The sequence below is a fragment of the Astatotilapia calliptera genome, chromosome 22 (assembly GCF_964374335.1).
Source record: "Astatotilapia calliptera chromosome 22, fAstCal68.1, whole genome shotgun sequence".
NCBI lineage: Eukaryota > Metazoa > Chordata > Actinopteri > Cichliformes > Cichlidae > Astatotilapia > Astatotilapia calliptera.
In genome coordinates, this window is record NC_137442.1 from 9131878 (window position 1) to 9145765 (window position 13888).

General features: G+C 39.6%; 1 protein-coding gene across 1 annotated transcript; it reads left to right on the forward strand.

Moving 5' to 3' along the window:
- Positions 1-9707: 9707 nt before the first annotated feature.
- Positions 9708-13852, forward strand: olah (oleoyl-ACP hydrolase). Its single transcript, XM_026156853.2, has 7 exons — positions 9708-9953; positions 10036-10166; positions 11522-11660; positions 11771-11870; positions 12434-12603; positions 12700-12782; positions 13484-13852. The coding sequence occupies exons 1-7, from the start codon at positions 9931-9933 to the stop codon at positions 13624-13626; spliced, it is 789 nt and encodes a 262-aa protein (XP_026012638.1). The 5' UTR covers positions 9708-9930; the 3' UTR covers positions 13627-13852.
- The last annotated feature ends 36 nt before the right edge of the window (positions 13853-13888 follow it).

Here is a 13888-nt window from a genome sequence, read left to right on the forward strand (position 1 = left end):
TTAAAAAGACCTCAGCCGCCTTAGAAAATAGAGACGGCTCTTCCTGTAGAATACAGTGGAATTTTTAACCCAGTCCAGTTTATTGTCCATGTGTGCTTCGAGGTATTTATAGTCTCCCACTATGCCCACATAAACCCCCTGGGCTGAAACAGGGGTCACTGGTTTTCTGAACATCCTAATGTCCAAAATCCATTCCTTTATCTTTGTCACATTAAGCTGCAGATGATTCTGCTCCCACCACTTGATGAAGAGTACGCCATTTCATCACCCTCAGTGATGCATCTAAGCACCACAGAGTCATCAGAAAACCTCTGAAGAGGGCAGGTCTCTGTGCAGCAGCTGAAGTCTGTGGTATAGAAGGTGAACATGAAAGAGGATAGAATGGTCCCTTGTGATGTCCTGGTGTCAGACACAATGCTGAAGATGCACATTTTGTGGTCTTCCTGCCAGGTAATCAACAATCCAGGATAATATGAGAGAGGCATCCACCTGCATCACTGTCAGCTTATCACCCAGGAGGGTCGGCCTGATGGCATCAAATGCACTGGAGAAATAAAAAACACATGACCCTCAGAGTGCTCGCCAGCTGATTTTGGTGTGTCTAGACATGACTGAGCAGATAGATGATGGCATCCTCAGAGGCAGGTCTGGTAAGTGAACTGAAGGGGGACCAGATGTAGCCCGACCATAGGTCAGAGCTGATCAAGGATGAGTCTTTCCAGAAACAAATACAAAAAACAGGAGTTTCTCTTTATTGTATATAATAAATACGCATTACTGTAATGTAGTCAGACTCGAACATCAAGGAAGATGGTAAGGAAGCAGACTCAACAGACATTTCGTGTTTCCAGAGGTGAGCAATTTATTTACAGTGAACCCCATCCTATGTGAAACTTACAAAACTTCCCCCCCCAAAGTAACTTAATTAACAAAATTCAAAGTACATGGATGCAGTAACACAGCTCACCTTTCCTCTCTCATCTGAATCTGGATTAGACTGGCTATATATAGGGCCATCAATTTCCCTTCAATTAGTCCGGCCAGCACCCCTCACTTGAGCTGAGGGACCTAAAACTCTACACAGATGACTAAAAATGACAAAAACCTCCTCACACTTCTGATTAGCACATTTACACAACTAAACAGCTCTATTTACGAAAAAAAAAAAGATTCAACAAATCACATCTGACGTCATCAGCACTTTTTGAGGAAATGCTAGGCGGGCCTTTCCCCACACCTGACCTACATGAAGGCTGAAAAGAAAGAACAAAGTAAGTATGAACAAATGACTTAATCTGTAAGATAATAAAATATAAAGAAACATGTAACTGAGTATTTGCCTTAATTTGCAGAATGTTTTTTTTTTTTCCGGCAACAGAATGCTTATACAAACAAACCCAGGATAGTTAGTGCAGCAATGTTACTTTGACAAATATCAAATCATAGCAAATAAATACAGAGACAGAATAATGTGCATAATGTGCAAAAAAAGGTCAACACGTTTGGGTCAAGTGGGGAGCATCAAAACTGCTCACTTTGTCACAATTACAATTAAGTTTTTTCCTATTTGGCATCACTGCAGTTTGCACACTGTAGATAAAACAACCTAAGAGATAGACCCTGTATTAGGTTGTATGCAATACTACCTAATACAGGGGTCTCCAACTCCAGTCCTCGAGAGCTACTGTGCTGTAACTTTTAGATGCATCCCTACTCCAATACAGTTCAATCAAATGGTTGAATTACCTGTTCAGTATGCCATTGAGTTTGGCAAAGGCCTGGTAACAAGCCATTCATTTGATTCAAGCTGCAAGTTTGCTGTTAGTAATAGTAGTGCTCTAATTTAGATACCTAGACAGATTAGGTCAGATTAGTTGTATATTATTTGCTGAGTTGTCATAACTACCACATATATACAGTAAGATAGTTGTGATACTTTGAGCCCTGTGACAGGCTAATAACCTTTCCATGGTGTACCCTGCCTCTTGCCCTATAACAGCTGGGATAGACTCTAGCACAATCACTCCCAGTACCATAATTTTACATAACAAAATGTTGTAATTTTATATTCACTCCAAAGGTCAAGCAGTAAGTTATTTTCACCTCTTTGGCAGTTCTAGTCTGAACAGTAGTATGTTTAGATTGTACAGTGGCTTATGTTTTGGTTTAACCCTCTCAGGCTCAAATTAAACGTTTTGTTGCTAATGCAAGGCAAGGCAAGGCAAGTTTATTTGTATAGCACAATTCAACAACAAGGTGATTCAAAGTGCTTTACAGAGACATTAGAAACAAGAACAAATAAAAAGCATGATTTAAAATTAATGCACAACTAAGTCCTGCAGTGGTACTTCTGAGTAAAAAAAACCTCATAAAATATGTATGTGGGGTAATCAGGTTGTTAGTTTTTAACTGTTGCAAATCAGCAACGCCTGCCTTGAGAGGGTTAATATGTGTCACAGCATTTTATCCTGCACACCGACAGTCTTTTCACAAGGAAACACAAGGAACAGGCTAGTACTTTGTTACATTAAGAATAATGATGATACAGGTCATAACTTATGTTTAAACATTTTAACATGATTGAAGAGTGTGTCGAGAGAGGTGGGAAAGACAGAGAGAGATTGAAGTCCCCCCGGCTTACCTGTGATCACATCTGAGCAGTGCTGGTCAAGTTACTTGAAAAAGTAATTAGTAACTAATTACTGATTATTCCCCCCCAAAGGTAATCTCATTACTTTACTGATTACTTATTTTCAAAAGTAATTAGTTACTTAGTTACTTTTTAGAAACAAGATTCTGGTCCTCATATTCTGCAAAAACATGCAGTTTCCTGTCAGCCTGTGACCTAGTCAAGTCTGGGCCTCTCATAAAACAATCTAATCAGCAAATAAGCATTAAGAATATATATTTATTTCTTAACGCTAGTTTTAATCTTTTAACTTTATGCATCAAGCAAACATTAAATTATATTCTCTGACTGGAAGAAATTTGTTTAAAATTTAAACCTATTTTCTGCACATTCTTGCACATAAAATAAAATAAAATAAAATAGGTGTGGTGGGGCGTGGTCTGCGGTGCCGTGCGGACGCACCTCCACGGCATCCGCAATCACGCCCGCCGTGTTAAAACACGGGGACTCAGGGGTTGGTGTGGGGTTGTGGTGGTGTGATGCAAATGTTAAATAAAGATGGCTCAAAACATGGATCTGTGGTCCCATCGTGTTTTACTTCCACCACAATAGGTTTTTGTGTTTGCACTCAGTCTTTCAAATAGATGCAAGTAAAACAAGGCAGAAAATAAATAAAATCAAAGACTAGCGGTCCTTTGGCTCTATTTTCACCTGTAAAGCAGGAGTGGGGTAGGCGGAGGTTTGCCCTGGTGCAGGTGTGCCGCAGCGGTCAGTGGAAGAATCCACGAGTTTTTCTGTGAATTTCCCATTACGTCATAGCGTACTTGGTGCTTGCTTGGAAGTTTTTCGCTGTAAAAAGAAGTTTTCTTCCTACGCAGTGAACAGCGGACGCTAATGTTTTTGTCACTTTTTACGGAATCAAACTCAAAGTAAGGTCAGTACTTCCACGCTTTAAACGCTGCACGCTCGTACTTTCTCTGCACTCAATATATTATCCATTGTTGATCTGCACACAGCTGTTGCCACCAACATCGCACTCGCTTACGTCATTGTCATGAGACACTCTCGCAAAAAAATCACGGTTTTAGTAACGCAGTAACGCAGCGTTCCTACGGGAAAGTAACGGTAATCTAATTACCTTTTTTGCAATCGTAATCCCTTACTTTACTCGTTACTTGGAAAAAGTAATCGGATTACAGTAATGGTTACTTGTAACGCATTACTGCCCATCTCTGCATCTGAGGGGGTAAAAGGTATAAGTATCCAGACTAAAATGGATGTTATGTAGGAATAAGGTCATGATAGAGTTAATTGAAGGAAAATTACATAAAAATGTCAAAGATGAAGTGAAGTATATTCATGAATATTGCGAATGCTGATTTGTAATGGAATTTTCTGCTAATAACAGAAATGAAAATGTAATGAAGTGATTCTAAATTTAAATGTTTTAAATCATGTATTTGGAGAAGTCAGCGAGACAATGATAAGGTGGTGGTCGACATCAGGGGATTAGATGTCAATAACATGATTGAATGTCACATTAGAGGGGTGAGGAAGGGCGATCTGTCACAGTCCGGGTTGAGAGTCTAGTGTTTTCACGTATTTTTCCATTATATCTCTAGTTCTGCTTCCTGCATCTGTAACCGCAACTGGAAACCATCAGAAGTAATCAGTGGATTGGGATTTAAGACCAACTCAGACTTCTGCACTCTGCCAGATAATCTACTAACCCATGGTGGTAAATCTGCCTTCATGTTTGGTTCTCACTTAGCTGTTCCTTGTGTTAACCTCTCATGTCCTTGTGTCTCCAGTTACCTCTGCCTTCAAACTTCGTCGTTCTTCTGGTTTTACTGACGCCAGTCTATCCTGCCATCACGCAGCTGCTCAATATTCACCTGCCTGCTCTCCTCCTCGCAGCTTACTTCCAGATCACTGCAAAAGAGAGAAAAGTGCAGACATCATGGTTTACTGACTTCACTTCATGCCTTGACACTCACCTGGGTACCCACACCCCAGAGCTCCCTGTTGTTTTCCTGAGATTTTCATTTCCTGCCACACTTTCATGATTAAGATTCCTGAGTTTAATAAAGTCTCATGTTCTTGTGAAAATGTTTGCCTATTGAGTCTGCTTTTGGGTCCACCCTTCGTACTGGCCTTTGGGCCTTCTGACGTGATCCAGTATAAATCTTAGGTGAAGAAGAGATACGGGGTTCTTCTCTTTGTCTTCTGCAAGATAAGCAGTACAGAAGATTGGACCTTACAGTAAAAAATTCCAGCAGAGACACCAGAGGGATCAACCACTGCCCAAACTGACCACAAATTGGTGTTATATTTTTTGATGTTAGTTTTGTTTCTTTATTTTCCCATAATGACAGCATTTTCCAATCTACATTCTCCTGATAGAAAAATGTGTTTTAAACCTATTTAAAGAGACCCTCTTATTCATAAATAATAATACTGTGAAGATAAAGTTTATATATACTGCTAAGCACTGATACCTTAAGCACTTTTTCTGTAGCTAAGTGGAGGAAATCCTGTTGTCTCAAACACACACAGAGACACGCAGAAGGACACAAACACATGAAGCGTGATTTAAAGGGGAAGGTACCATAAAGGGTTCGGTGATCTATCAATAAGTATTGCTGCTACTATACAAATGAACAGCACAGCAAGTGGATTAATAAATCCTGCCACCATACTGCAGCATGGGGGCTGGCAGGACGCGACCCGTCACCTGAGCCATCTCATCTCGCACACGGAACTGAAACTCCTGGACAAACATAGTTTGCACTCCGCACCTAAGAAGGGGACAAAAGTCTATTTATTCAAAGATACCAAAAAACTAAATCTCCCATGCTGCATTACTTTTGGCCTACAGGACACTCACCAGCCTGCTAATCTCCTCTTGTCTGTCGGGTGCAGAGTGGGCTGTGGCTTTGATCATGGTTGATGTTTGGTATTTGGATAACTTTTAATACTGCATCATTCACTAAATTGCAGAATATGATCAACTGGAACTAAAAAAAACATTTTGCTATATGAATCACAATACACAGGACTTGGAATATGAAATAGAAGAGAAGAAGCTGGTGCGGTGATCTATCAATAAGTATTGCTGCTACTATACAAATGAACAGCACAGCGAGTGGATTAATAAATTATCAGTCATCCACTTTAACTGTGGAAGTCTATGTGCAAATTTTAATCACACAAAGGAATATCTAAACCAGTTTTCATATCCATTCAATGTCATTGCCATATCTGAAACTTGGATTAATATGGATACTATTAGATAATGGACATATAATATGGACTTTGAACAGCAAGGTTATGATTCAGGTACATATTTTGGCAAAACAAAGATGGAGGTGGAATATCTAAACCAGACAAATATTTGAAATTTAAATGGCCTGTATTTGTATAGCGCTTTTCTAGTCCCTAAGGACCCCAAAGCGCTTTACACAACCTGTCATCCACCCATTCACACACTGGTGATGGCAAGCTACATTGTAGCCACAGCCACCCTGGGGCGCACTGACAGAGGCGAGGCTGCCGGACACTGGCGCCACCGGGCCCTCTGACCACCACCAGTAGGCAACGGGTGAAGTGTCATGCCCAAGGACACAACGACCGAGACTGTCCAAGCCGGGGCTCGAACCGGCAACCTTCCGATTACAAGGCGAACTCCCAACTCTTGCGCCACGATCGCCCCGTAGGTAGTGAATCAGAATCAGAATCAGAATACTTTATTGATCCCTGGGGGAAATTATTTTTTGTTACAGTGCTCCATTAAAAATTTTTTTAAACCAACATTAAGACAAGACAGACAATACACTAACTAAGAATAGTACAATATATACATATATATACATACATACATACATAAGTCACTTATGATAATGGTGATTAATATTGTCTTGGAATTTACAACAGTTGAAATCTATAAAGACAAAAGTAGAAAATTTTTTTTAGTTGTACATACAGAGCTTCAGGTATTGGTATTGAGGCCTTTAAAGACTGGATGGAGGAAACATTTACAGAAATAGGTCACAAACAAAATTTCATTTGTGGAGATTTTACTATTGATTTGCTTAACCCAAATAAACATTAAATAACATTAACACAATGACTGTATGAACCTATTCCCTAAAATTACCAGACCTAACAGAGACGCATTACATTGTGTCACTCTCATAGACATTTTTTTCAAATTACATTGAACATAAGACAGTAAGTAGACTTCTGAGTAATGATATCAGAGACCATCTTCCAGTTTTTATACTCTATGACAGGAATACAAGATTAATAATTTGGACAGGGAAAAAAACAGACGAGTAAGAACAGAGGAATCAAATGCCTTTTAAAACAATTTAATGAAACAGAACTGGTGCCAAATATATCAGAAACATGACAAAGGTGTGTATGGCGAATTCCTTAGAATATTTATGTCCAAAGGGTTAAAATTACACAGTTTGCTGATGAAAAACATTTTCTCTACAAACACAGCTCTGGTCATGATCTGCAACATTTATTGGATGAGATAACTAAAGCACAAAATAAACAGTGTTGATATTGAACGAGTCCATAGAAATTCTTAAAAGTTCTTACGGTAGTAATAGATGATAGATGAGAGACTTAACTGGAGAGCACACATAAGATATATTAACTCCAAAGTATCAAGAAACATTTCAGCTGTGGCTGTGGCAAAATGGTAGGCTTCAAAGATTTACTTTCAGCCACATATAACCAAATGCTACTTTCAGGAAAATCTAACTGTTGTAACTCTGAACAGCGCCTTAACAACAATTCAGATCAATATAAGAATGGTGACGCCTTATGTAGACTCCCAAGACGTTCTCAGTTGGTTTAGAGGCTTTGATTAAGACAAAAGGAATATTTTAATTTGATTTACTCCATCAGGAAATACCATCTGAAGGCAGTAACGTCACATCTGTGAAACTTTTTTCTAAAGTATGTACGTCAGGTTTGTAAGTAAGACGTATTCTATTTGCATTTTAGCTGTCGTAATTTTCTGTGGCTTGACCTGTTTGCTCAGGTATTGTAACAGTCAAAGCAAGTCAAAGACACAGTGACACACCTCATGCAAGTTGCTTACTCCGTACTGTAGATGTCCCCAGAAACCATTCATATAATTTTACATCTGCCTCAATCATAAACCTGGGAAATACAGACTGAATGCACAGGTAGATAGAGGAAATTCTATTATGAAGGCAAATACAAGTAAGAATAGGAAAGAAGTGAGCCCTTTATGATAAACAATTTGTTTAAGGATAGTGAGAGTGACTTTTCACATTTTGCAATAATGAAGAGAGGAAGAAAGTTTTTGTGAAAAGGCCAGAGCAATTATTCAGATAAGTACTGGATTATGAGTCTGCAGTGAATGGTTATGCATTAGTTAAATTCTAACAAACACTAGGCTCTAAGACTTGTACATGTTCAATTAAAACAACAGGGACAGCAGTATTATAAGCAGAAATTAGAAAAATAACATAACTACTGGGCATATTTACAAGGCCACAGACAGATTTCTTCATACTTGAACCTTCCCAGAAAAAGAGAATTAAAGAGCTCTGGAATGATAGAAACAGAATTTATAATAGTGAAATGATTATTCGATCCCTGTTGAATTTGTAAGTTTGCTCACTTTTAAAGAAAAGAATCGAATTTTTATGGTAGTTTCATAAAAATGAGACTCATTTTATAGGAAGGAGACAGAATGTCAACCAAAAATTCAGAAAACAAACACATTACATAAAAGTTCTAAGTTGATTTGCACCTCATTGAGTGAAATAAAATTTGATCCCATAAAATCCAGCCAGAATTCCAGCTCCCACAGATTGGCTGTGTACCCATGTGGCACGCAGAGTACAATCAGCTACAGATATTCCTGCACTCAACTCGTTATGTTCCTGAAACACACCTCTCTTCGATTCCAGCCTCTCCACCAATATGGGCAAGACCAAAGAACTGTACAAGGCTGGAATGGGTTACAAGACCATCAACAAGAAGCTTGGTGAGATGGTGGCAACTCTTGGTTGCAGTTGGGACCACAGTCACCTAGAACACTACTGGTAACACACTACATCATTGATTGAAATCTTGCAGCAGCGGCAAGGTCCTCCTGCTCAAGAGGACACGAGTCCAGGCCCATCTTAAGTTTGCCAGTGAACTTCAGAGATGATTCAGAGAAGGTTTGGAAGAAAGAGCGGTGGTAAGATGAAACCAAAATCAAACTCTTTGGCATCAGCTCGACCTGCAGCGTTGGGATGAAGAGAAATGCAGACTACGAGCTGCAGAATATCATCCCCACAGTTAAGTATAGGGGAAATATTACGATTTGGGGCGATCCTGGCTCAAGAGTTGGGAGTTCACCTTGCAATTGGAAGGTTGCCGGTTCGAGCCCCAGGGCTGTTTTTCTGCTAAGTATAAAGGATGACATCACCGGACTGAGGGGCCAATGGACGAGGCCAAAACGTACCACCAAGAAAACAGAGGAGTGGCTAAAGAAGAAGCACATTAAGATTCAAGTTCAGTTTTACTTCCTCATTTATTTATTTCATTTTGGCAGTCCTGGCCCTAGGGTTCAGGACTGCCAAAATGAATTAATTAAATACACCATTAAATAATTAATGAAATGTATCAATAATTAATATGGCAATAAATAATTAATTAAATATGCCATAAATATGTATTTAATTACGTTCCATTTTATTTAATTAATGACACATTTAATTAATTATTTAATTGGTGTATTTAATTAATTCATTTTGGCAGTCCTGGCATCCCATATATTATAGCTATTGTGGAAAAGAGGTAACACGATTTATTTATACTGAAATATGAAGATCAGAGAAAGCAGCTGGCCCAACGCCTAGGGGAAAATGAAAGTCAACCTGGCTATTACTGATACACTTCAAAAGAACTCAGAAAGTGAAAGTTGCTTGGTGGGATTCATCAGGTACATTCAGCTGCTTCCTGTAACCTGTGCCTTTACCTGCACCTCCCTGGAATTGTTACAGGCGATTTAAATTTTCTGTGTCGACGCTGTCGTTTCCTGTCTGTGCATTTCCGGCTACCTTATCTGCAAAGATTCACTGCAGAAATTAATCAACTGTTATTCTCCACGAGATCGCATGTTTGATTTTTCCCACTGAGCACCGGTTGGTGGCGGTATTGCACCAGTTCGCCGTGTGCTAGGCGCCAGTGAATTCATCATGAAGAAGAAGCCAATAAGGAAATGTTACACTGAACTCTTCCCAGGATTTTCCTAGAAGAAGTTAATGGAGCAGACAGCAAGTAATAGGTAGATTTTTTAAAATAACCTCTTGTTTTAACACAAGTGCAAATAAATCTCTGGTCATAATGTTCTTGTTCTCCTTAATCAGCATGGACAAGGTGGTAAACTGTTTCAAGAAAAGACCAGATGCTGTGGCCAGACTGATCTGCTTCCCCTGGGCAGGTGGAGGGTCCATACACTACGCTCGCTGGGGAAATGTCCTCAGCAGCTCTGTTGAAGGTGAGGTGCCCAGAAAGCATTTCACGTGTACGTGCTTGCACGTTGTAACGAAAGCTCCAGGAAGCAAGTGGAAAAGAAATGTGGTGGTCTGGTATAACTAGTCTTCTCGTCTGTGTTTATGACTAAAGGACAGCTGGACTAAAGATTTTTGGAGCACAGAATAAATTCTTGGCTCTTGACTAAATTTTGTTATCTGCAAAAGAGTTGAGGGGGAAAAAACACCTTAGAAAAAAAGTTTTGCCATAATTATATATCAAGATTACCTTTTAACTTTTAAATGTATAGTTTTTAAAATCCTTCTCCTCACATACAAAATAATCAATAATCAGGCCCCATCGTATCTTAAAGACTTCATAGTACCTTAATATCTCAGCAGAGGACTTTGCTGTTTAAGATCAGCCTTAAAACTTTCTTTTTAATTAAAGTTTATAAGCCAGAGCTGGATCAGGTGACCCTGAACTGTCCCCCAATCATGCTGCAATACATTTAGTCTGCTGGAGGGCTTCCCATGATTAGTGTGTCTTCTCAGTCTTTGCATGTTTACACACCTATTTGCATTTGATCATTAGTTTTTCCTGAACTCTGTCTCTCTCCTGTAGTTTGCTTTTATTCTTGCTGCCTCTGCGTTCGTGTCTTTGTCTCGTGTCTACAGGTGGTGGAATTAGCGCTGTTCCCTCACACCAAGAAGGTCCTGGGTTCGAATTCGCAACTCTGGCCGGGACCTTTCTGTTAGCATGCGCTCTAGCACATTGCGGCTTCTATCCAGATACTCCAGAATCTTCCCACAGTTAAATCACTTGCAGTTATTGGGGTTCGGTTAATTGGTGATTCTAAATTGCACATGTGTGTGTGTGTGTGTGTGTGTGTGTGTGTGTGTGTGTGTGTGTGTGTGTGTGTGTGTGTGTGTTCGTCCTGTGAAAGAGTGGCGACCAACTCTGGCGTGTACTGCGCCTCATGCCCTATGACAGCTGGGATAAGCTCCAGTGGTAGTGTAGTAGAGGAGTAGTAGTTCTCCTCTGAGTCCCGAATGACTGAACTCCTGACCCTGTCTATAAGGGACAAGCCAGCCACCCTTCAGAGAAAGCTGTTTTCCACGGCTTGTGTCTGCAACCTCGTGCCAGTTATGAACAGAATTGCCAGCACTCTAGTCCGTCACTTAAAAACCTGGCATTTAAAAACAATCAATCATCAGAATTAGTTTTCTACACATGCCTCAGAGGACTTTTATGCTTTGAATTATTTATGGTTACTCACTCATTTACTCTGAATCAAAGGAAGACAAATACTCAGAAGAAACATCACCTCATGTCTTTACACTGTTTTTCTTTCTTTCTTTCTTCCTTTTTTTTTTGTAGTGTTGGCTGTCAAACTTCCCGGCAGAGAGAGTCGAGCTAAAGAGCCATTCTTCGAAAACATGCAGCAGATCGTGGATGAAGTGATTAGTGTGTTGTTGCCGCTGCTAAAGGAGAAGCCATTCGCTCTGTTTGGCCACAGGTATGGCGAGAAAAAATGATCCCTGAATAAAAACAAGGCTGTCGTCATAAACAGAACACTGCATGGTTTTAATCCCTGCAACATAAAGAAAAAATTCTAATCTGTTTCAGTTTCGGTGCCTTCACAAGCTTCGCTGTTGCAGACGCGCTGAAGAAAATTCACAACGTGGAGCCAGTTCACATCTTTCTGTCTGGTGCTTCTGCACCTTATGTAAGTAAAACTACTGGATGACCTGGAAAACTTCTTATTACTTAAGTCTTTTTTTTGCTTGGAATACGCTTTTTAAGTATTTTTTCTTTCATTGCTTGTGATATTTATTAGTTCCACGAAGCAAAAAAAGACAAACATAACCCTGTTTTTTGGGGCTGTGGACTTCAAATCTAGTAATAAGTGATGCAGTGACACACGTGAAAATCCTCTCTGTGCTGTTATGTCACCACTTCATGCTTTAATCTACATTTCTGTGCTTCTGCCACATAATTTTTACCCAAAACTCGGATCACCAAAGAGATTAAAATTCTTTCATTGAAATTATATTCACTATAAGCTAATCACGTATTTTAAAATCGATTTAAATTAATTAGACTTAATCTGTACACACATAACTGCCATGAAAACCCTGATCTATGAATCCTGATGTTCATATTCAACAAACATCAGTGATAACATTTGGAAAAGCTAAACGTTTGTAATTTGGCCTCTTTAACGTAAGAAAAGAGCTGGGTGTTGTTGATATGACACGACACTGTACTGTGTTGTTCTTTGTCTTTAAGTCAGAGACTCGCATTAAAACCCCAAAGAGAAGCGACTTGTCTGATGAAGATTTTCTTAAGTGGTTAATTTCGATTGGAGGAACTCCTCCTGAGCTCCTGGCGAACCCTGAAGTCCTCAAGCTCTTCCTTCCCGCCCTGAAGGCTGACCTGCACGTAGTGGAGAACTACAGGTGGGCGGACAGCTGTCTGTTACTTAATCTGCTCTTAACATTTCTAAAACCAAGCGTAGATGTTGTCAGTGATGGGAGTTGCTGACCTCTCTGCAGATGTAACAAGGCGAGCAGCCCGCTTTTCTCCTGCCCGGTCACGTGTTTTGACGGGAAGGATGACATTCCTCATGATTTACAAGGTCAGTGCTCTAACAGGCCAAGAATGGGCTGTACGTTACTCTTATGGTTATTACATTGACTTAAATGCCAATTGCTACTTTGTGCTTCTCCCTTCTTTGTTTTGCCCTCAGCAGAGCAGTGTTTACGTAACCCTAACAATCCGTCTCCTTCTACTAAACTCTGACTTCAGTATCTTGCAGTTTGTTCATCGGAGTGTGAAAGTTAGATCGAAAGCACCCAGCCATAGAAACAGCCTCTTGTATGTATGAGTGGGTGAATGAGCCTTGTAGCACAAAGCGCTCAAGCAGAGTAGTAAATAAATTTAAAAGCATACATTAATAATTACATAATTAGACACAAGTTAAGAATCAAATTAAAATGTACACACCGAAAGCCCCGTTTCACAGTGAGTGGATGGCGTTTGTCAGGATGTTTCTTATGTGGTGAAAACCACCTTTAAAAAAATGTCAGGTGGAGTTAGCTTTGGTTAGTAAATGATGATCTACCTGGTTTATGGCTTCACCTGGTCCAGGGATGTCTGCGGCCTTCGGGCTGAGTAAATCTTTTGCTGGGCAGTGTTAACTAATGCTAACTGTTTCTTATTAGAGAGCACGGGATCTGAACCAGAGGCAGCAAGAATGTGTGACTGAGTACGTGAAAGATTTACAGGTGATCAAGTGAAATTAATGTGTGTGTGTGTGTGTGTGTGTTTTATTAACAGCTTGGAAAGACATCACATCAGGAGATTTCACCATAAAGATGTTCCACGGATCTCATTTCTACCTGAAGGACTCTGGAAACGAAAAAATAATTTTGGATTACGTCACAAAACATTTGGAAACCTCAGAAATGGATTATTTATAAACAAAACGACTTTTGTCATTTTTCTACTAATTTATGGTGATATTTAATTGTGTCACCAGTGTAGCTTGTTATGTTTTGACCACCCCAGTCCCACGAGTACAGTGAATTTAGTAACTAAGCTAAAAGTATTGAGACCTAAAATAAATATCCTATTCCTGTTAATGACTGATTTTAATTATCTAGAGTTTGTGATTTAGAAAGAGTTGATTAAATATCTCTGGATGCATCTTTTTCTGTTTTAATTTGGATTTTTTTTTTTTGA

Coding starts and splice junctions, on each gene's coding strand:
- olah (XM_026156853.2), top strand. CDS start 9,931: ATGGAGCAGACAGCAAGTAATAG. Junction 9,954..10,035: donor GAGCAGACAGCAAGTAATAG/GTAGATTTTTTA, acceptor CTCCTTAATCAG/CATGGACAAGGTGGTAAACT. Junction 12,604..12,699: donor CACGTAGTGGAGAACTACAG/GTGGGCGGACAG, acceptor ACCTCTCTGCAG/ATGTAACAAGGCGAGCAGCC.